At 50.3% G+C, this 22,187-nt stretch overlaps 5 protein-coding genes across 5 annotated transcripts; 3 read left to right on the forward strand and 2 right to left on the reverse strand.

Moving 5' to 3' along the window:
* Nucleotides 1-2,220: 2,220 nt before the first annotated feature.
* Nucleotides 2,221-5,910, forward strand: PFICI_11351 (uncharacterized protein; the record flags this gene model as incomplete). Its single annotated transcript, XM_007839932.1, has 4 exons — nt 2,221-2,237; nt 2,303-2,424; nt 2,486-5,649; nt 5,713-5,910. The coding sequence occupies 4 exons, from the start codon at nt 2,221-2,223 to the stop codon at nt 5,908-5,910; spliced, it is 3,501 nt and encodes a 1,166-aa protein (XP_007838123.1).
* Nucleotides 5,911-6,970: 1,060 nt separating this feature from the next.
* PFICI_11352 (uncharacterized protein) lies at nt 6,971-9,529 on the forward strand (the record flags this gene model as incomplete). Its single annotated transcript, XM_007839933.1, has 2 exons — nt 6,971-9,025; nt 9,083-9,529. The coding sequence occupies 2 exons, from the start codon at nt 6,971-6,973 to the stop codon at nt 9,527-9,529; spliced, it is 2,502 nt and encodes an 833-aa protein (XP_007838124.1).
* Nucleotides 9,530-10,485: 956 nt separating this feature from the next.
* PFICI_11353 (uncharacterized protein) lies at nt 10,486-13,959 on the reverse strand (the record flags this gene model as incomplete). The annotated part of the gene is made up of 5 exons (XM_007839934.1): nt 10,486-11,495; nt 11,547-11,785; nt 11,844-13,533; nt 13,624-13,846; nt 13,912-13,959. 5 exons carry the CDS (start codon nt 13,957-13,959, stop codon nt 10,486-10,488), a joined length of 3,210 nt encoding a protein of 1,069 aa, XP_007838125.1.
* A 4,867-nt stretch (nt 13,960-18,826) lies between these two features.
* Nucleotides 18,827-20,029, forward strand: PFICI_11354 (uncharacterized protein; the record flags this gene model as incomplete). Its single annotated transcript, XM_007839935.1, has 1 exon — nt 18,827-20,029. The coding sequence occupies one exon, from the start codon at nt 18,827-18,829 to the stop codon at nt 20,027-20,029; it is 1,203 nt and encodes a 400-aa protein (XP_007838126.1).
* A 391-nt stretch (nt 20,030-20,420) lies between these two features.
* On the reverse strand, nt 20,421-21,566 carry PFICI_11355 (uncharacterized protein; the record flags this gene model as incomplete). Its single annotated transcript, XM_007839936.1, has 3 exons — nt 20,421-21,199; nt 21,266-21,457; nt 21,524-21,566. The coding sequence occupies 3 exons, from the start codon at nt 21,564-21,566 to the stop codon at nt 20,421-20,423; spliced, it is 1,014 nt and encodes a 337-aa protein (XP_007838127.1).
* Between the last annotated feature and the right edge of the window lie 621 nt (nt 21,567-22,187).

Below are 22,187 nucleotides of genomic sequence, written 5' to 3' on the forward strand. Positions count from 1 at the left end.
TTAGCAATCGGAAAACCGAATGATCGCAAGGAGCCAGCTCGTTGTTTGCAGGCTCTTGGCTGCCTCATTGTATATATGCAAAAAGACCTACGGCATATCTAATATAGAATAGATACAGAAGAGCAAGCAACGGCTCAATAAAAGATAGTGCAAGCAAGCATGATCAATGTTTACAAATCAACAGCCCTGTTTGTCCTAGTGCCTCACCCATCTCATCCTGTCTCTTTGAGTTCAGTCTTTCCAAGGCTAGACGAACAGTGAATGGCTTCATCCCTCCTCACCAATTACTACTATAAAATGTCGAGAAGTTGCCCATTATAGATCCGCAACAAACTTTGACCGACCCACCCGAAGATGTCATAGTGATGCAATGCTGGGCCTTTGAAACTTGCTTGTGTGGGCAGAAAATAAAGGACTTGTCGTATTGTAAAAGTTGAAAGCGAGATCCGTATGTAGGTGTGTAGTAGCAGGTGCCTTCTTCGCATTGGAACGTAGCAATAAGTGTTATTACTGTGTAAGCTGTGCAGCGTTACCAGCTAGGGCTGGATACATTACCTACCTACATACCTACGTAAAAGCCGAGGCGCGGGGCAGACCAAGAGGCTTGATTTTTCTTTTAGTGCATCTTGCTGGCGGTTGGCCTCGGGAAGCCATTCAAGTTTGAAGCTACCAGCTATTTTCCCCAGCTACCTACCTTATCGTGCATTCTATACCTGGTCTGCCTGGAAGGTCTCAGTTACGAACAAGGGCTCCAGGATTGTACCAAGTGATGCGCCTGGATCATGCATTCAACGGATTCGCCGACGACATCTAGATTGATCAACTTGCAGAGTGATTTTTTTCAGGAGTGGTTTTTTGCTGACCTACCTAGCAGCTTACATACGCTGCCACGTCTTTTTTTGACCAACACGTGCATGTGCTTGAGTCGGTGAAAAAAGGGAAAGGAAGCTTCGGACCCCCGGACCAGCAACGTGGAGAGTCACCTGAGAAACAATGCTGACTACGCCATGAGCCGTGCGCTGCGCAGCTTCAGCTCCCTAGAAACTTGACGTTTGTGTCCCTGTAGTTTTCCTTTTTTTTCTTCTTGCTCATTAGGTTTAGCCTCACTTCTTATCTATACAGCTTGTGCAAAAAATCATGATGAGACCGCGGGGGAAATATTTGATTCTTTGTCTCTGTTGCGAGTGAATTCTCGACCTTTTGCAACCCCGCGATCGCATCACCAAGAGGGTGAATTGCAGATGCAGACTGGACTATATGGGGCCTAGGTAGCCGAGCCGTACCTGGGCGATTGGTTGGCGGGGGTGAGCATTGAGGAACGGGGAAGCACTGGAAGCATTCCAAGAACATCAATGGCACACCCCCCTGAACAGGCCGTGGATCAAGTTGCCAAGATGGTAGATGCAACCCACTTCTTAGTGAATGACAGTTTTTAGTGTGGGACCGTCTCATGCGCGATCGACCAGTCATGATGCCTGCCGGCTCCACGAGCTTCAACGTCGACGATTCAAACCCGCAGAGCTCACAGAGACCCTTTGGTTAATCCTTCGTCTGTCGACCTATTCAAGCTTGACACGGCACGCCTTCCTGAAACAAATACCACCAGGGCCCCTCCATCCAGTGCCTCGTGTTTTTCGCATCTCCCTTGTTTGTCCCCGTCTCTTCACAAGGTGCAGGCGCTCTCAAGGAACCCGCGCCGGCATAAATTGATACAAAGAAGTCACCAGTAGCAGGAGCACTTCAATGGCGTCCGAGCTATGTCCCTGTGATACTACCGCCGTTCCTGATAATATTATTATACCCAGAGGCTTCTCTTGACCCGTACTTTTTCGCCGTTGGCCAGACTCCCGCTACCCCAGTCGCCTAGTCACACGACAGCAGACAGAAAACTCGTTCCTGGATCGCTCAGACAGAAAGAGGTAATCAATAATCACTGTACTAGTTTTCTTGTTGGCTGGTGCCTCGTAATTAAGCACGTTCGTTCTCTGATGGCAAACTCCTTGCAGACTCGAGACCTACCCTCTGGATCCATTTACCAAATCCACCTCCACCAGACCGCAAGCAGACCCCACGTACCCTCGAAAGAGCTCCAGTCATATGCCCTAGACTCGACTGGCATCCATATATTATATTCCATCCTTTTGCCCCCAGGGAAAACACAGCCGCTTGAAAACATCATCACAACTACACAGCTGATTCCTCCAGTATACACAAGACAGGATGAAGTTTGGAAGAACGTGAGCATCAAACTCGTGCCAGCCTATCACTATTTGGATATAAACGACTGACACCTCCCCCCCAGTCTACCTCGAAACCAAGTCCCCGAGTGGGCATCTTCATATATTGACTACAAGGGCTTGAAGAAGCTCATCAAGGCAGCGGCAGAGTCCAGCGCAAAATTAGGCAAGAAGGCCGATCTAGCAGGTGCGATTTCCTCCTCGGGCTTTTTCCGAGGTCGTTTGTGTCACCTAACCCTCCACAACAGAGTTCTTCTATGCATTAGACCGTAATCTTGAGGACGTTGACTCCTTTTACAACAAGAAATTTTCCGAGGCACACCGACGACTCAAACTCCTCCAGGATCGCTATGGCCGGAGTCCAGACGTCATCCCCGACCTCGATGATGATGAGGTAGAGGAGCTCATGGGAGCTCTCCTTGAGCTCCGCAACCAGTTGAGGAATCTTCAATGGTTTGGCGAGATCAACCGCCGGGGATTCGTCAAAATCACCAAGAAGCTTGATAAAAAGATTCCGGATACCACTATCCAGCACAGATATATTACCACAAAGGTAGATCCCAGACCTTTTGCCAAGGATACCACCATTGCTCGGCTGGTCACAGAAATCAATAAGTGGCTCTCGGTATTGGGTGACTCACAAAACCTGGATGATTCCAAGTCTGATCGATCCGCAAGGTCCGTTCGTTCTCTGGGAAGAGCATCTGCGAAGGCAATGCTCAGTGTGCCACAAGCAGCATATGATGCGCTTGAGCAGGCTATCAGAAATGACGACGTGGAAGGTCTCAAGGCAGCATTGCACGAAGCTAACCTGGTCTCTGAGGATCCGGCTGCCCATGCCATGCTCCTGAACTGTCTCCAGAGGTCCATTTCTTCACGGTCCAAGTCCTGCATCGCCCTCTTGTTGCAGCAAATCAAGTCTCTGGACGAAGTAGATGACCTCAACGAACGCAACTGCATCCACCGTCTGGTTATCCACATTGGCCGCACCAAGTCGGCGACCGAGGGTGACCTGGAGCCCAATGCTGCTCCTTTCCCTGTCAGCTCGCATTATACGAGTCACTACATTCCTCCCAATCCGTTACCCCAGAATGGTGCTACAAAACTTCTCGGCAAGGACGACAAGGCTGTAGATGTCTTGTTTTTCTTGCTTGATAATCTCAAACCAGAGCAACGTGTGGCTTTGTCCAAGAGAGACTCTCTTGGCCGTCTCCCATTACACTATGCTGCTCAGTTTGGTTTTGTTGTCGTGTGCGAGATTATCATGGCCAAGATGCAGGAATGGGACCAATTCCATGTCGGTAGTGGAATTGACGGTAGCGAATGGCAAGACAAAGAGGGCAATGCGCCGCTTCATCTTGCTGTCATCGGTGGACACCCCCTAACAACCAAAGCCCTACTCCGCGGAGAAGATTGGCGAGGAGAAGCTGGTGCCATTGTCAAGCACAGAGGCCCCGTCTCTCAGTCGGGTGTCGTCTTGGCGATTGCCACCAAGTCCAACTTTGCAGCCATTGTTCAGATGCTCGTCGATGCCGGAATCAATATCAACTGGCAGGACGAAACCGGCGAGACAGCTCTGCATATTGCTGCCCGTTTCGGACACCTGGAATGCGCAAAGATCCTGCTTGGGGGCAGTGCAAGCCAGACTGTGAATCTTGAATTGACCGAGAAATCGTTTGCATGGACTCCGCTGCACATTGCTGCCGTAGATGGACATCTTGAAGTTGCGCAGCTCCTTCTTGAAAAGGGTGCTGAGGCTGGAAAGATGGATTCCTTTGGCTGGACTGCCAAGGAGCATGCAGCCCTCCGAGGCCATATGGACATTGCGAGACTTCTGTTTACCTACACAAAGGAGGAGGACTTCCAGCCAGAGGATGAGGAAGAAGAGCCTGGACGTAGCCCTTCGCCAACTGAGATCTCGTCTCTCGAAGACAGGCGATCCAATGGAAGTACCCGTATTGCCGACCCCATCAAGTCCTTTGGGCACCGTTATCTGAAGGATACCAGTCTCGTCATGGTCAGCTTAGGATCCATGGACATGCGAAAGAATACCGAAGCAGTCAAGCTAGATCGTGTTCCCTTGGCCGAGGCCCACACGAATCAGCTCGACACGGCGCTCTCAGTAGTTGTCTCGGCTTCTGGTGCTCAGGGTGAGCCAAGCATTGTCGATCTTCCAGTTCATGAGAACATTTCAACGGAACCCATCCTGTTTCACACCACAGATATCTCAAAAGTGAAGCTCATGTTCGATATCGTCCCAACCTACTCTGGAAACGAGAAAAACAAGGTTGGCCGAGCTGTGGCTTTGCTTTCTTCAGTCAGGCCGACACTTGGAACGAACCGCATGAACCTTCAGGGCGATGTTTGCGTTCCGATTATGGCATCGAATCTCGAGGTGATTGGAACTGTCAATTTCAATTTCCTGGTCATTACCCCATTTTCTCATCCACGCATGGAGATCAACTCTCAACAGACATATTGGAAGAAAATGTCGTCTACCATGGTTATTGGCCACCGCGGGCTGGGCAAGAATCTTGTTACGAACAAGTCGCTCCAGCTTGGCGAGAACACAGTGCCCTCCTTCATTGCCGCTGCAAATTTGGGTGCCAACTATGTCGAGTTTGATGTGCAACTCACCAAGGACCATGTGCCGGTGATTTACCACGACTTCCTTGTCAGCGAGACAGGCATTGATGCTCCTGTGCATACCCTGACTCTGGAACAATTCCTTCACATCAACCCGGAACGCAGCGACATGACTCCTGAAATGGTCAGGCGAGACATCAACGAGACTCGCAACAACCAGCCTGGACCCCGTATCAGGTCTCAGAGCATGGGCTTTGCTGGGGACGGTAGCACTGATCTTGATGAGCGCATGAAGCATACACGTGATTACAAAGCCAAGGGTTTCAAGGCCAACTCTCGCGGCAACTTTATTCAAGCGCCGTTTGCTACTCTGGAGGATCTTTTCAAGAACCTTCGGGAGGACATTGGATTTAACATTGAGCTCAAGTATCCCATGTTGCACGAGAGCGAAGAGCAGCAGATGGACACGTACACGGTCGAGATCAACTCTTTCTGTGATACGGTACTCACCAAGGTGTATGATCTGGCCAAGAACCGCAACCTCATTTTCAGCAGTTTCAACCCGGATATTTGCCTCTGTCTCAGTTTCAAGCAGCCAAGTATCCCCATCATGTTTCTGACGGACGCCGGCTGTGCTCCAGTTGGTGACATTCGGGCGAGCAGTCTGCAGGAGGCAATTCGATTTGCAAGCCGCTGGAACTTGCTTGGTATTGTGAGCACATCTCAGCCCTTTGTCAACAGCCCCAGACTCGTCAAGGTGGTGAAGCAAAGTGGCTTGGTTTGCGTCAGCTATGGCGCCCAGAACAACGACCCACTGCTGGTTCAGGTAAGCAGCTTACATCTGCAACCTCATCCCTTTTGACCTGACTGAGTACTAATATTTGAGCAGCGCCAAGTGCAAACGGGAATAGATGCGGTGATTGTAGATAATGTGTTGGCCATCCGTAAAGGGCTGACTAACGATGAGGAGAAGAGGCTGCAGAAGAAGGCAGAAAAGGCTGTTCTGACTGCCGGCACTGCCCATATAACTGAGCCTCGTGTTCAAAACGGTGCGCAAAATGGCGACACGAATGGAAAGTCAGGATAGATTACCAAATCAGATGCCAAGACTACAATACTGTAGATGATGTTTTTTTTTTCCATCAGTGGAAATGGTACTACAGGTAGAGATGGAAGGTCTACGGATGAGCTCCCACCGATATGGATATAAAGGATTATGGATTCATTCATTAATCAAGGCAAACGAGCCTACAAATCAATGACTGCAACTACCCAGTCTCTATTCACTTTGATATTCTACTTTGCGTCCACAAGAGACTATAAATGAGATTGAAATGCAGTGCACGTCAAGTCGAGAAGTAAACATGTACGTTACCATGGAGAGAAACAATTTTGTTCCATAATTGCACAATTAAGACAATGCGCTCGGTAATTTCCTGGAATTAACTATATCAAGGCTTGAATTGAATCAAGACAGACATTGGAAACGAGACTGATTTCTGTCGGGTCACATGAATGACATGGCTCAGCAGTATCCATTTCACCCAGCACACTCACTCCCAAGGCCTATAAAATGCCTTAGTCATCATGGTCGGATCGGTATTTGCGTTTACGCCGAGATCCGGGGCCAGTTTCTCGGGTGGGGGCCTGATCCGATTCGATGATGACCCAACAACAGGTCAAAGTGGACTTGTGGAAGGCCTGAGAAGATTTTGGCCCCAGGCTCTCAGAGAGACGGACGTCCTCAGTCAGTCACCACTACCAGTCAGTCAAAAGGTGTCTGTGCGAGATGATGTATTCCGCGTAGTTTAGCTTGTAGCCTCCGCGGTCGCCGCCTGCCCACTTTGGACCCTTTGCCTTTCGTGATCGGTCGTGGACTTACTACTGCCTACACTTTGCGGCTGACCACGTTCGACCTTTTTTTTTTATGCTCGACGTCGGCGGACGGCAATTACCCAGCTGCCATCGTGTGATTGCTTGTTTCTTTTTGACTCCGGAGAGACGCCGGAACGATCCGTCGCGGGTTTGCACGTCGTTGTCGACTCTCGTCTTCCTTTTCCCAACATTTCCATCCACCCAATCTAGTAGTAGCCGTCGACTCGCGTCTTTCCACCCAGCATTGCGCATAGCACGACAACATCATTACCATGGCGCTTCATGCGTCAGCTCTACCGAGCATCGCCGCTGTCACGGCCGACATCTGGCCATCAATGTTCAATACTCTGACGATGCCATTCCGACTCCCAGCGTCTGCATCGCGCAGCCAGAGGTCTGCTCGCATCTCCCAGTCCCCCGAAACCGCCGCTTCCGACCAGGCACAGCAGACTGCACCGCCAGCCAAGCAGCAATCTGGTTTTGACTTGCCCGAGTTCCTTCGTGATTCCCGGCATGATTCGGCCATCGTCTCGCGTCTCCGTCCCGCCGCCATGCATATCTCGACCCCATTCAACATTCGAACCTCCATCTCGAGCATGTCGGGTGCCGCCCTGCTCGCCTCCAATCCGGTCGCTCGTCGATTCTACTCTCAATCGCCAGTCTCTCGCTCCTTGTCTACGTTTTCTGCTACCCGCTCAGCTTTCAGGACTCCTCTCTTGAACCGACCTATTCTCCAGCAAAGATCCTACCAAACGGGCGGGCTGTCAAGGAACCTCCTTGCTCATATGGAAGAGTCGGCGAATAGGAATCCCGGCAGCGCAACGGCTCAGAATGCTTTCTACCAGGCTCTTTTGAAGGCCAACATGCCTGCGATCATTGTCGAACGATACCGCTCTGGCCGATTTGCCACGAACCCTGCTGCGGACGAGGCCTATAACAAGGCGCTCGCCCTGCTGACGCCTGCCGTCGCCCAACCTGTTCAAGGCAACTTTGAAGAGAGCCTGCCATCCGACCTGACGCCTACTCAGCTTCAGGCTGTTAAGCAAGCCTTGGCTGCTCACTCGCGCGGACAGAATATTGCCATTACCAAGGAACCATCAGCTGGCAAGGGCGGACCTCTGCATGTTGTGGTTGATGAGACTCTGGGCAGCTCCCTCTTCCGTTGGGTCAAGTTTATCCTGTGGTTTTGCTTGTTTACGTACCTCAGTCTCGTCATCATAACGATGCTTGTCGAGAGTTTGAGCGTCTTGAAGCGCCCTGGCAGTGGCAAGGTCGACAGCGAGGCTAAAGCCGAAAACCAAAAGACACGTTTCTCGGATGTACACGGTTGCGACGATGCCAAAGAAGAGCTGCAGGAGATGGTTGACTTCTTGCGAAACCCTGATAAGTTCTCTACGCTTGGTGGCAAGCTTCCCAAAGGTGTCTTGCTTGTTGGACCTCCTGGCACTGGAAAGACGTTGCTTGCTCGGGCTGTCGCCGGTGAAGCTGGTGTACCATTCTTCTACATGTCTGGCAGTGAATTTGATGAAGTCTATGTCGGCGTTGGTGCCAAGAGAGTCCGAGAACTCTTCTCTGCCGCCAAGTCCAAGTCTCCCGCCATCATCTTTATTGATGAACTGGATGCCATCGGTGGTCGTCGCAATGCGCGAGACGCGGCCTATGTAAAGCAGACTCTCAACCAATTGCTTACAGAGCTCGATGGCTTCGAGCAGAACAACGGTGTTATTATCATGGGTGCGACCAACTTTCCAGAACTGTTGGACAAGGCTCTTGTACGTCCTGGCCGTTTCGACCGCCACGTCAATGTCGACCTTCCCGACGTACGTGGCCGACTTGCAATTCTGCAGCATCATGCAAAGAAGATCAAGTCTGCCAAGGATGTTGACTTCAAAGCCCTTGCCATGAGTACCCCTGGACTGTCTGGTGCTGAGCTCGAGAACATTGTGAATCAAGCAGCAGTCCACGCCAGTCGCGCCAAGTCTCAATTTGTCGGTCTCAATGATTTCGAATGGGCCAAGGATAAGGTGATCATGGGCGCCGAGCGCAAAACTATGGTCATCACTCCCGAGGAAAAGGAGATGACGGCCTACCACGAAGCAGGACACGCACTCATCCAGCTCTTCTCCCAAAATGCCGGTAGCTCTCTCTACAAGGTCACTGTTCTTGCTCGTGGAGGCTCCCTGGGCCACACGGCATACCTCCCTGAAATGGACAAGCATTCGTACTCTATGCAAAACTATGCCGCCCGCATCGACTCGGCCTTGGGTGGCAAGCTTGCCGAGGAAATTGTCTATGGTCTTGACAAGGTGACCAGTGGCGCCAGCTCTGTAAGTTATCTCTCATCACATTTTGTTTGTTCATTCTCGTATACTAATGCCGGACAGGACCTTCAAGCTGCAACGTCTGTCGCCTACCAGATGGTTGCTCAGATGGGCATGTCGCCCAAACTTGGCCACATGGAATATGCTACGCGCTATACGGAGCTTAGCAGCGAGACGAGAGCACTCATCGAGGCCGAAGTGCAACGACTCCTAAATGAGTCCTACGAGAGGTGCCGCAAACTGTTGACGGACCGTCGGACGGAGCTCGATCGTCTTGCACAGGCCCTAGTAGAGTACGAGACCCTCAGCAAAGAGGAAGTTGAAAAGGTCATCCGGGGCGAAAAGCTCGCGGATCGCTTGCCAGCACCAAAAGGTCCCATTAGAGTACCTGTTCCCGACAAACCTGGTCCAGTTGCTGTTCCTCTTCCTGGGGATGACGGCCCCAGCCCTCCTCCCGCCGCGCCACCAGCACCCCCTCCCGCCGCGCGTTCGGGCGACAGTTCGTCATGATCATTTAGGATCAATATTTACAAACAAGAACCATGACCTCGACCAACGCAGACTCCTGGCTATCGGCCAGTTGAAAGGAAGAGGTCTAGCCAGGCCTGCCAATCACCCAGGATGGTATGCCCAAGAGAAAGCCTTGCTATTCGTTATCATTGACGGAGAGAAACTCTCATGAATGATGGGTTCCATCAAGAGATTCCCGGCATGGCTTCTCCAGAATCGAGATAGCATAGTTTATAGCCTTATGCAAAGGTCAACAGCACCCTCATATTGGCATTTTACCAGCATCGAGTACTAACAGCAGCGATTTCTCTCACAAGCCCAGCGATGGCCCCTACTCAGACAGACAGGTTTTCTTCTGGTCAGTGTGTTTCTGCATGGATAGGAGTTGATTTTTTTTGGTCTGCAGCTCATATGTATGAAAAGAAAGCAAACTTTTTTTTTGTTGTAGTCCGCTCAGTCAGCTACATCATTAGTCCCAACTCAATATAAAGGCATTTGGGTAGCACAAGTCGAGAGTTCAATCGTAGACATGAACTGTCAAATATCCTACGTGAGCTCCAGGGGATGGGGCGAACGCGTGTATTCACTTTTCAGAATTACTTTTTTTTTTTAGTCTTGTGATTTGTTTGTATTGGTGGCTATTGACATGATCTCTGTCTACCCCTTAATATCCTCTATGGCTAATTCTCGCAGTCTGGCACAGATATTCGTGTCCACGACCAGACAGGCTCATGTCTTCATTCCATTGCAAAGGGCTCAAATGCGCAGACCATTCCATGCTATGACACCATTCCGTGATATTCGCAAGACCATTGACGTGTTGCATGCAAAAGACATTCCGAATGGTAATTGCAATCCTCTTTTGTTTTTCAGATAGTCGCCATAATCCTTAATAACTTGGTTCGTCGGCTTCTGTGGTTTCTTTCTTCTTCTCATTGGGGTTATAATGGCTGTTTTCAATCAGTTTCCATGGCGTCGCCGCTGGGCTGCGCCTTGACAGCCGCAATGCGTTCAGCTTTCCATGCCTCAATCTTTTCGCGCAACTCGTCGTCGGGGACAACATCGTTGATTGTCATGGGGCTACGCGTGAACGGGTCTAGGGGGTTGGCCAGCAGCTGCTGGACAATGGTGGAACGGTCGACGATGACCTTTGACGGCAGGAGAACAGGATCCGTCATTAGTGTTCCCATTACGGGGTCCTCGAATTCGCTGGGAATTTCGCCGAGATCGAGCTCGGCTTGGTCTGCAATCTCCTTGGCGCTCTTGACCTTTTTCTTCAGTCTTTCCCATACTGCCATCTCTTCCGGGGCCTTGAGACTTCGCGAGGTCAAGATTTTTGAGGCCTCGTCAAAGTTGCTAGGCTTGTATGATCGCCCATCAGCAGCGATTGCCTCAATAAAGGGTTGCTTTGATTCCAAATTGAGGTAGATATCGGTAAAGTCCGATAGCAGAGTCTTTGCGTCAAAGTTATACTTCTTTGCATCTTCAACCTTGAGGTTACCTCTCTTGGGACCAACCAAGGTGTCCAGGTTGTAGTCGAGCATGTTTGCGAGGCGACCCACAATCTCTGGCATAGTAAAGGGGTCTTTGAGAGTCTCCGTGAAGAGTTTCATCATGGCCATGGTTTCATTAACCAGCTGCATATAGCTCTGACACGCGCCCTCGGCTTGGTCAAGGTCGGTGGCAATCTTGGCTCGGTCATCCTGGGACAGAGACGGATCCTGAAGCTGTTTCTGGTAGTCATGTATCTTGATCAACTTGCTCATGGCCTCGTCAAGCAGATAGGTTGCATCACTGAGCAACAAGCTGACAAATTGAACAAAGAAACCACGATTGATCTTGCTCTCCTGGTCCAACTGCTCCTTGTAAACATTGTTTGGCCAGATGCACTTGATGACCTGGAAGATTTCGTATCGAATGTTGAATTTGTCATAGAACGCTGTGCTGGTGCCATGCTCACATTCTGCTAGAGTTAGTAACGGTGTTCAGAGCCCAGATCTCGGGGTACTAGGCTTACCGATATAAAATTTCATCAGTGCATGGAGGAGGTGCTGGTTGGCTAGTTCAGAGCCCATCAGGATGTCGCCCAGAATACCCTTGCTCAAGTGGTACATGGGGAACTGTCCAGCGAACAAGACAGTGACCAAGGAGGACTTCAGGTAGGGGTTCTTGATATACTCTGAAGATCTCAAAAAGGTGATGGCCAATGCGACTATTTCATCGCCAACGGCAGACATCATAATCTGCGGCATAAAACTAGACTTTGTGTCAGTATTCACCACGGTTCATTAAACATACACCCGCAATCACTCACCGCAAGACAAACTTGAAGTTGTCGACGACATCCTGCAAAGCATATTCTGGCAAGCAGCTGAATGCTTCAGGTCTCTCGGCAGCCAGAGGAAGTTGCAGCTTTTGTCCGGGCACATATGACGAGCCGCTCGCCACACGAAGTAACCATACTGTCACATAGCGCATGAACTGCAGCGACAAAGTCTGCATGCTCTTATCCGTGAGAACACCCTCAATGGAGAATCTGAGCGCCATAGTCTTATCAATGACATTGACGATGCGGTCTTGCTGGCGCTTGGCTATGGCAAGTTGCAACGGATTGCCTTGAAGCTTTTGGATTTGTTCGTTGACTTCCTTTTCGACCTTTTGCAGGTGCTTGATCTCCCGGTCCAGATCTTTCAGTTTGGAGTTCGTGGCCTCGCTGCCATAGTGATGAGCAGCCAGGTTGAGAAAGAAAACCTCTGAGATAAAATTCGAGGTGCCATCAGCTTTCTTGCTGTAAAATGCATCAGAGGTGGCTTGATCAGCATTGAGTTTGGTTTCGTCACTCATGTCGATTCTGGGATCCCGCCGCAGATAATCGATATCAATCTTTGATACCTTGGAAAACGTGGCGTCCATAAAGGGCTCGCACAATTGGTCAAGAATAGCTGTAACATTGACCATGAAGCCATCCGAGGCCACTTCCTTTGGGTCCACGTGAAGTGCCCGTCTCTTGTGGTTGGTGTTCATGATGAATGCAAACCAGTCCAATATGCGATTGCGGGCCGTGGCACCGGAACGGACAAAGGCATTGACGATGCTCGTGAGGTCACCCTGGTGGGTCTTGAGCGTCATCTGCAGGGCACTTTGTGAGGTTCGGATGGCGCCTTGGTCAATGGTCCGAGGGCTGGAGAAGTACGTCTTTGTAACTTCAGTTTGTAGAGGCGATATGCGAAAGAAGGGTCCAAGAATGGTCTGTGTCTCGCTCGATACAGCAATCTGCTCTTTCGTCATGTCTGAAGTCGGCGTCATGAGGAAGTCGGGATGCTGTGCCAAGGCATCCAGAAGAGGAGGATACCGCGAGAAAGTAACAAGGCAGTTCACATAAGGCTTGAAGTCATCGTTCATGGACATGGTGGCGAGCTTCTTGCTGAGCTGGGCCATGGTATCCGAAAAGACGGCGCCAATGGACTCATCGTCGGCCATGCGCGCCACAGCCTCGTCGTAGAATTCCAGACAGATGCCATCCTCATTGTCGTGATGCCGCAAGAGGTATGGAATAAGGGTATCGTGGCTCGGATTAGGCTCTCGGCTAAAGAGCTCGGGCATTGTCAAGGCAAAGACACAGTTGCTCATGCACAGACGCTTTGCCTCGTCGAGAACAGCCAACTTCTCTGCAGATGGTCGTCGCAAGGATGACTTGATCTTTATAATCCGCCGGAAACAGGGCAGCAGGTAGCTGAGAAGCGGTTTGCTGGCGGGCTGGGCACTGGTTGCTTCGAGGAGTGCCGAATCGATATTCTGTATGGTCAGCTTGAGTGGCGCACCTTCCTGCGAGGTCTCTTCCGCAGTATTTGGAAGGTAGGTTTTGACAGCTCGCCCATCGAGGGTTTGCGTCCGACTCTCGTCTAGTGTGATGCGGAAGATGTCTCCCAAAACCTTGTCTGACCAGTCTTCAATCGGTTCCTCCTTCACCGCGGTGTTGGCCTTCTTGGCTGGGGGCGCTGATACTGCGAGGTTTGTCAGCATATTCTTTCCCAGATATGGGCCATCACCGTCCTTGAATTGTTCCAAGACGCCCTCTCAAGGTTGTAGCATACCAGCTTCATGCTCTGCTGTGTTCTTCTGTCCGGAAAGAGAGGTCGTGCTCTGAATATCCTGCGTTGGTCGTGCAGGCGGCGGTTTGTTCTCCTTCTCTTCCTTGGGCGCGGGCGAGGCTGACTTGGGCGTTGCAGCCGCACTTGAGGGTTCCGAGCCGGTGGGTGTCCGTGAAGAGGGCGAAGCGGCCGCCTTGCTCAACATGGCGAGACGCTTCTGGCGCATCTTGAATGCAATAGTCAGCTTCCATGATGGCGGCGATCGCGAGGGGATGCGCAGTAGTTCCTCACCTGTTCGGCCGGGGGCAACGTCGGCTCTGACGAGTCGTTGGAATCCATGATGGTGTTGGCTTAGGCTCGGGTGCTGCTGGCTGGTTCGTTGGGATCGATCTGTGAATGAGTTGTAGTGTTGCAAACCAACCTCGAGGATCTATGAATTTGAAGAAATTATTTCTAAGAAGAATAAGGATAAGAAAAGCAATTTGTATGTATTGTAGACAGCAAAATTTGGGAAATGCGAACAATCGCTTGTTGGTGACAATCGAGTCGGATTGTGAATGGATCAAGGTGCATGTACGTAGTAGTAGTATTACGGAGGCGGCGTCCAGACGACCTAGGCAGACAGACGACGCCCGCGGGGAGAGAGTTAAGCTATCGGAGAAAGATAGAGCTTCCAACAATCGGAGTTTGTAGTAATGTACTGGCCTACCTTAGCTGGCACTGTAGGTACCTCTACCTGCCTTATCGATTGGAGCGCTAACAAGGCTTCATACAATTGTGGTGGGGTTACCTGGAACACCCTGAGGGTCCATACCAACCAGTATCTAGTGCACCATTATATCACTAGAAATGCCTTGATTACAGCATACCATACTCATATTGCACACGCATTGCGATTTCTGTATTGGAGAGAAGAAGAATGAGGAAACATGAAAAGCTGAAAGGAGTATAGATTCTGTAGATCTTCTGTCATCTAGATTGTATCTTGGGAATTAATCATGATCAAGAAATAGTGTCTGCTCGGCGGGCGACCATGCACTCATTCGACTGTTTCTGTACCTGCATTATATCCATGTCAAGACTTGAGTAAAGAAAGCACTTTTTTTCAAATCGTTTCCCGTATGCTATGTGTGCACAAGCTGCCGATTGATAGCTTCATATTGCCTCGCCATTCATCACTATCCGCAAACAATAGCTCGCTGAGTCATCTTCTCCAAATGGAAATGTGCAGAAACTCGCCGATGTTGGATTGGTCATCCCGAAGGAGCTCTAACCTAGTTAATTTCGCCATTGTCCCCCGCCTCAGAACACCCAAAATGACTTACACATGGGTGGGAATCCTATACTAGTTGCCAAATTGATGTTTGCAAAATACGGAACTTCAATAATCCTCAATCCATTTCCGCCTAGTAAGGTATCACCATTATCTGATCCTAACTAACAATCGCAGCAAACGCATTACATAGTTGATTCTTTTGCCCTCACCTCTCTGGTCCTCTATTATGCATTCTTTTACCAGATCCTGTACTGCAGTTTCACGGCTTTAAGTAAGGGGGTTGGTTCTACCCCTTATAAATTGCAGGTCAAAGAATCAGTTCATCTTCAATCCAATGCATGTCTGCCCCTCTACATATGACCATTTACTCTGCTCTAAGCCCCGTTGACAAATCAAACTGGGAGTTTCAACATCACAGAACGTCTATCTTTCAATAGTCATCCAGGCTCGCGCATTCCCAGGCTTCTTGAAACTCCATGTTGGCAGTATTTAAAGTAGAAGAGGTAGCAAGACTTTGCGAAGAGCGTGAAGACATCCAGGCAGAACAGGCAATTATCTGCCGAGAGAAAAAGTATTTGATGGGCATGATGGAAACCTTAAGAAATGAAATCAAGCAGGAGGTCGCCGCGCCATCCAATTGCTAAAAGAGACGAGCAAGAGTTCCCAAGAACAAAGACCTTGATTAGATAATTCAATATTGCTCAGGGCATGTCAGAAAAGAGGGCTTATCGAAATGGAGATTGTGGGAAATCGAAATCAGACACATTTCGATTAAACCTCCCCTTTCCCTCCCCATTCTTTGTCCTTCTTTTCTATTCCTATTTCCTGGCGCGTAACTGCTTGATTGTGCATTGATGTACTTCTTACGATAGCGACCACTCCTGTCGAATCGAGAGAAAAATATCCTCGAGAAAACAACTGCAATGAGTAAGCTGAAGTATTATCGGCAAGGAGAAGCATCTTCTTCTTCTTCTAGAATCCGAAATACGACATATGGCACATCAATAGTGGCGCGCGCTCATGCACGACGGCATCGACAAGCTTTCTTATTCGTCCAGAACCATCCGTGATGAAAAAACGACACGAGGCGAATTGATTTTTCCCCGCCTCTCCTTTTGCAACCCGTCTGATTGACAAGTATTTTGTCCAGATCTGTAGACTTGCCAGTGAAGAGACCATTTACGCGCCACTCGGAGCGCGCATGTCTACAGTATACATCTCCGGTACCGGGCACAACCAGGCTTGCTCAAACCTGTAAATATCGTGAAGACTGTATGTTTTACTTGATCATTCTGCAGAAAGTTTCTCAGAGGGGTAATTAAACCAATACCAATGGATCAAAACCTCAAGTATACTGTTGTTATGTATCCCCCATGGGATGATGTAAATGCGGAGAATCGTGTGTTGGATGCGCAACCGTTTCTTCGTATCGCCCTATCTGCTGCTACCAAGTGTGTATACGGAAGATGGCTACGTCAACGTATGCATTGCCGATCTGTTCCTGCAGAATAATTTCTTTTTGCATCAGTAGTCCTACAGTCATCCATATGCAGACTGTCCGTTATTGTGCCAGCACAAACATTCACCCTGTTTGAATGATTGATCTTGATATTGTGTCTCCCATTACCGTTAGGCAAGAAAAGAAGAAGGATATGACCGAAAAATGGAGCGTCTTATTTTTTTCTTCTTCTTGATTTTGTGACCCTCATGGGGGTTACACAGTCGCAATAATGCGGGCCGCTGGAACACCCAGGTACACCGCATCTCCTTGTGCTCTTCTTCGCCTACAGAGGAAAATCATTGGTTACCCACCACGGCTGTCTACTTCCACGGTCTCTACGGTGCTTGTGCAGATCCGGTTGCTCTTGACCATCCCGGTCTGTAAGAAGGACAGGTACGCCAGCCGCATCCATGTCAAGCACACGTACCTGACGGTAAGGCTGCCCTGCCATGTAGTCTTGATAAGATGTTGCCCTCTCAAAAGTACGGCTCGCTGTTGAACGAATCAAGGCAACTGAGAGATTGCCGTGCTGAGGATCTTCTATGTAATGAGCTTCCTTTGCCTCCAGATTCGAGCGCCTTGGATCAGTCCTACCTTGGGGAAATGGAAGATACGGTTTCAAGATCCAATGACGCTTCAAGAGTCATCATTCGGGATCTTTGCACAAGATTTTCCCGTAGCGGAATGTGCTCAGCTCATACAATTGTTACCACATCACAGTTCTCGTGCTGCTGTAAGAGCCTGGCTTCTTTCCCATCCCTGTGCAATATCGCACAGTATCGCGACGCATCTCGGTCGTTTATGCACGATCCGCTGTACAAGGTTTTCCCCATGCGAGAGAAGCAGGAGGAAAACTTCTGTCGCTTACACCTCAGCCTGCTTATAGATGAACGAAGAAAAGGGGGTAGGTACACTCACACTACTTTGTGTAGTCTTGGCCATTGAAAGAAAAACGTGAGACCTCTCAGCCCAAAGTAGTGCCAAGCTTGCTCAGTCATAGGGGTAGCCGTCGGATATCTGCAGCTACACCAAGCTATGGCTTCGGTGATTTTCGTGTTACCATGTCTTTATCCCCTCTCATGCGAGGAAAAGTTCCCCTCCATTATCGTCGGAGCCGGATACATGCAGGTCAAGTATGACTTCCACCGTTTTGCCCGCCCGTGCAGTATCTAGCTTGCGACCGTAGATGCAGGAAGCGCATCATCATCATCACACATCAAACCGCTGCCCTCGCCCAATGCGTGCGTGCTAAGTCATCATGGGGAGGGGGGGAAGCAAATCGTCGTTCAACTGTGACTCTATACTGAGGTTGCCTATTGTTGCAGAGCTCGCGACGCACAAGGTGTATACCGTTCTCTGCACAGGGGCTCAATCTCTCTGCGCATCTATACATAGCAACCTCTCTTCGCCCCCAGAATGGGGGTTGTCTTTCATTTAGCCATACGGAGAATTTTCGCATGTCAGCTCACTCGTTTCTATTCCTTGCCCCATTTTCAGTCAATACTTTTCAGCTAGGACTTAATGATCCATAAAATCCTTCTTACATTTCCCCCTTCTCTTGCTTTGCCTCACTTAGACACATGTTTCTGAGGCCAGGGTAATCGTATAAACGAGTCTCGGAAAGATGAAGATATCGACCTGGATAGGTACCAAGGAAATGCCAGAGACCAGCAAGAAGCTCAACAAAAGGAACGTCAATGATGGGGAGAATTCCGATGATCCGGAGTCTTTCGGCTTGGGCAATGTAACAGCGTGTATGGCATCTGTAAGCCGCCCCCAATGCTTCGTTTTTACCTCCTTCTTCGGAATTTGCTTCTTCGTACATCACGTACACATATCACATTTTATCATTCATGAGACGAAGAACTAATGCTGACTTAATGACTTTCAGTGTAGAAACAGATTCACTAAAGAACTGGGCATAAATCCATCGGGAGACACTGAGTCTGATTTGGAGCTACTCTGCCATAAGTTGATCGATGAGAATCTGAGTACAAGGCTGGGAGAACTCTATTGCTGCGATGCTCAATATTGTGGTCTGGGTATCATAGGGCACGGGTCAGATCGTGAGTGCCAGCACAATCCATTATACACATGGCCCGTGGGACATCTAATGCTTATGGTTCACATAGCCAATGTTGACAAGATTATTGGACAATGTTCAAAGTAGGTTACCATACGACTGGAAAAATGACCATGATTTCTGACCAATTAGTACCGGTATCAATGGCATCACGGACCCAGGTCCTCCGGAACCGAGCCGGTGCTCGCAGGACAATGACAATTCCGATGCCTCAAGAAACGATGGATTTACCATGGACGCAGCGAATTCTAGGCAGACATCGTTGCCTTTTGAGACAGGCTCAAGCAGATTGACAGCAACGAGTACTGGCCTGTCGCTGACAGCGAGCTCGACGACCAAAGCAACCATGGATTCACATTCACCCGATTTCTCGAATTCGTCCTCCAACGACCTGAACAATGCCGGCAAGATTGCCGTCGGCATATGCTCAACAATTGCAGCCATGGCTGTGATATTCGTGATTTGGTGCCTACGAAGAAGAAAGCGGAGTGCAAAGGGTTACATGCAGACGCCGCCGCCCATGACCAGGGCTTTCAAGGCTCACTACCAGGAGCCCAGCGACTCTCACGCATCCTTGATCACGACCACGACCACGCCGCCGCCGCCGCCGCCGCCTCCACCACCACCAGCAGCCACAGCCTCCGGAGCCAAATCGCCACAACCCCTGACACCGCCAATGCGTCTGAGCGACCGCAGATTCCTCCCGTCTGTCTCCAGCCCTGCTTCCATACGATCATCCTCGGCACCTCCATACTCCAGTCAGCCCGACCTGGTCATTCCAGAGCATCCAGCGTTTCCCTCCTCCACGCACAGGAACTCGCCTCCCTATTGCCATCATGAGACGACTTCAAGCATGGAGGAAAAGAATACCCAGATTTACAACAGCCACAACATCAACATACCTAGGAGTAGTCTCAGCTCGGGCGGTACAGCCAGTACCACCGGCTCTGAGACCACGCTGACCTCCCCATCATCCCCGTCCCGGCCGAGACGCCCTCACGAGACGCCGCTGCTGGTACCGGGCTTGATCACCCCGGCCGGGCCGCCCCCCGAGCGCGCACTTCCTGCTGCACCTCTTCTGCCTCAACAGCAGCAGCAGCAGCAGCTGGTGCTCGCCTCCTCGCCACTACTCAAGTCATCATCACGATCGCCCGCGTCTTCCTCCCCCGTCGCCCCTGTATCCCCCCTATCCCCCACGTCTCCGTCCATGCAAACGACATTGGCCAGGTCCGTCAGTCCCGTGCCGTCGCCGGGAGAAATCGGGCTGGCCATTGGTACGGCCCAGGATGACGGCGTGTCCGCGCCATCGCAAGTCCATCATGCTCGTGGGAGAGGAAACCGGGGCACCCAAGACAGTGGCTGGGGTATTTGGATGGGCGGTAGTGGGAACAAGGACAATAAAGACGGTGATGCCACTATGCAACGACAGCAAGAACAAGCAGGCTCTACTGAACATTCGCTGCGTCTGGCAGATAGGAAAAATGATCAGATTGGTGTGGACATCGTTTTGCGAGAACTGGAAATGGCTAAGTTATCGGGCAGCTGTTAAACAATGTTTGCCGGCCAAGCTTGTGGGAATAATGTTTCAATTACAGGATACAACAAGCTGTGCGAGCTTGTTATCGGAGGGATATTAGTGGACGAAGGGGAAGTATGGTATATACTATACGAGAAACCAAGAGATCGCAATTGTCCGCTGGCTGATATTTCCATTCATTTCATGAAATTTCAGTCATATATCTTGTGACAATAATCAAGAGCTCATGATGACATATGAGAAGAGTTTGGCTTTCTGACCCAACCACGAAGCTCATCTTTCTGGACGTACACGAGATATGATGCTTGAAGGAGGTGTTTATTCATGAGTTTCTAGATATATGACGGTCCCTGTTCTAACACAAAACGATTCCCATCATCATCTTCATCCAGAGGCTTAGCTTTTAGGCGCCCACCTCCAGCAGACTCTTGATGGTGTCGACGGCGCTCTTCTCAATGGAGATCCACTTGATCCCCAGCTCCGAGGTGGCGCGCGAGTTATCGTAGCCGTATGTGCCCTCGGCAGGGTAGCCACCGCCCTGGACCGCCTCGGTCGGCAGCTTGTCCCGCAGCTCGGGGAAGTTCTGGCGCGCCGCGGCGACAATCTCGCGGTTGTTGAACTTGCCCGAGAGGACAAAGAAGCGCTTGCCGCCGGCCGCGGGGCGCTCAAACGCCTCGACGTGGGCCAGGGCCACGTCGCGCACGTCGACCCAGAACCAGACGCCCGTGTCGGGGATGCCGTCCTTCCACTTGCCGTGGATGAGATCGACAAAGCGCTCGTTGGACGTGTTGATGGCCGCGAGCGAGTTGAGGTGGTGTACCACGGGCCCAAAGACGAGCGGTGGGCAAATGGTGGCCAGGTCAAAGTTGGGTTTCTCCTTCTCGACGAATTCCCAGGCCGACTTTTCGGCGAGCGTCTTGGACACCCGGTACGATGTGGGCTTATGCTCCTTGAGGCCGTCCTCGTAGGTGCTAGGGTTCCAGTCCTTCTCGGAGAAGACTGTTTTGGGGTCAGACAGGCCCGCGTCCGATAGAATGGAGGCAAAGGACGAGGTGATGACAACCCGCTTCACACCCGGTGCGGACCGCTTGATTGCCTTTAGGATGGAGGTTGTGCCGATGATGGCAGGGTCCAAGAGCTCCGTCTTTGGATCGGACCATTTGTAGTGGAATGGAGACGCCGCTATTCTCAATCTTCAGTATACTGTCCATATTTGCCCCATTGCATTCTTGCGAGTTTTGAACCTACTGTGTAATACGACTTCCAGGCCGGGAGTTTTGACCACCTCGTCAAAGGCATCTGGCTTGGCAATGTCGGGGACAATGACAATAGAAAGCCTTGCATCAGGATGTGCCTCACGAATCTTGGCAGCCTTGTCTTCTGATCGAACTGTCGTCACTACCTCATGGCCTCTCTGGAGAAGCAACTCAAGGATATGAGCTATAAAGCAAAGTATATCATCAGTATAAATAGCGCTAAGCTGGCGTTGCGCACCAAATCACTCACCGGCAATGAAGCCTGATCCGCCTGTCAGAAGAACCTTGGTCATATTGATAGTTTATTTTGATCAATTCGTAAATAATTGTTGATTTTCTTCCTTCTAAAGAAAAACAAAATCCGCCTTCGTCTGCTTATCTAGGCATCAAGTGTGAAAGTCGTGATAATTCCGAATCCGAATTGCTCACAATGTCGCAATTGCCAGTAGCCGTTCGTGTCCGCGGGGTTGCGCGCTCTCCACGGCCCAGGATAACGTCATTGGATTTCCCCCACTCTCCATCGGCGTTAAGAAGGGAGATAGTGTCTAGTATTTGATCGCCCTCCATATCTCCTAAACGTCGCTTTATTCCTATATGTACTTCGTACACTACATTATCTCTCTATTTTAATGATAGCCTAGTGTAAGGGGGGCAGCTGTCAATACGCGCATTGAATTATTTGTACACTGCTTTGGGACCATCAGTGAGTCTAGTGGACTGTATTGAACCCATTGTGTTGTCGAAAAATCATCTGAGCCTCAGCAGGCTGGAGGCCATCTTAGCCAGTAAAGGGTCCCTCATCCGAAGCGAGATCGGCATTGTTGATGGAGACTAACACTAAAGGGCGGCGCTGAGTCCTGACGACTGACTGCACTAGGTGGCTTAATGTAGATAGGGCCGCTCTAAGAGTCTAC

Source organism: Pestalotiopsis fici, assembly GCF_000516985.1.
Source record: "Pestalotiopsis fici W106-1 unplaced genomic scaffold PFICI_Scf_8, whole genome shotgun sequence".
NCBI classification, from domain to species: Eukaryota; Fungi; Ascomycota; class Sordariomycetes; order Amphisphaeriales; family Sporocadaceae; genus Pestalotiopsis; species Pestalotiopsis fici.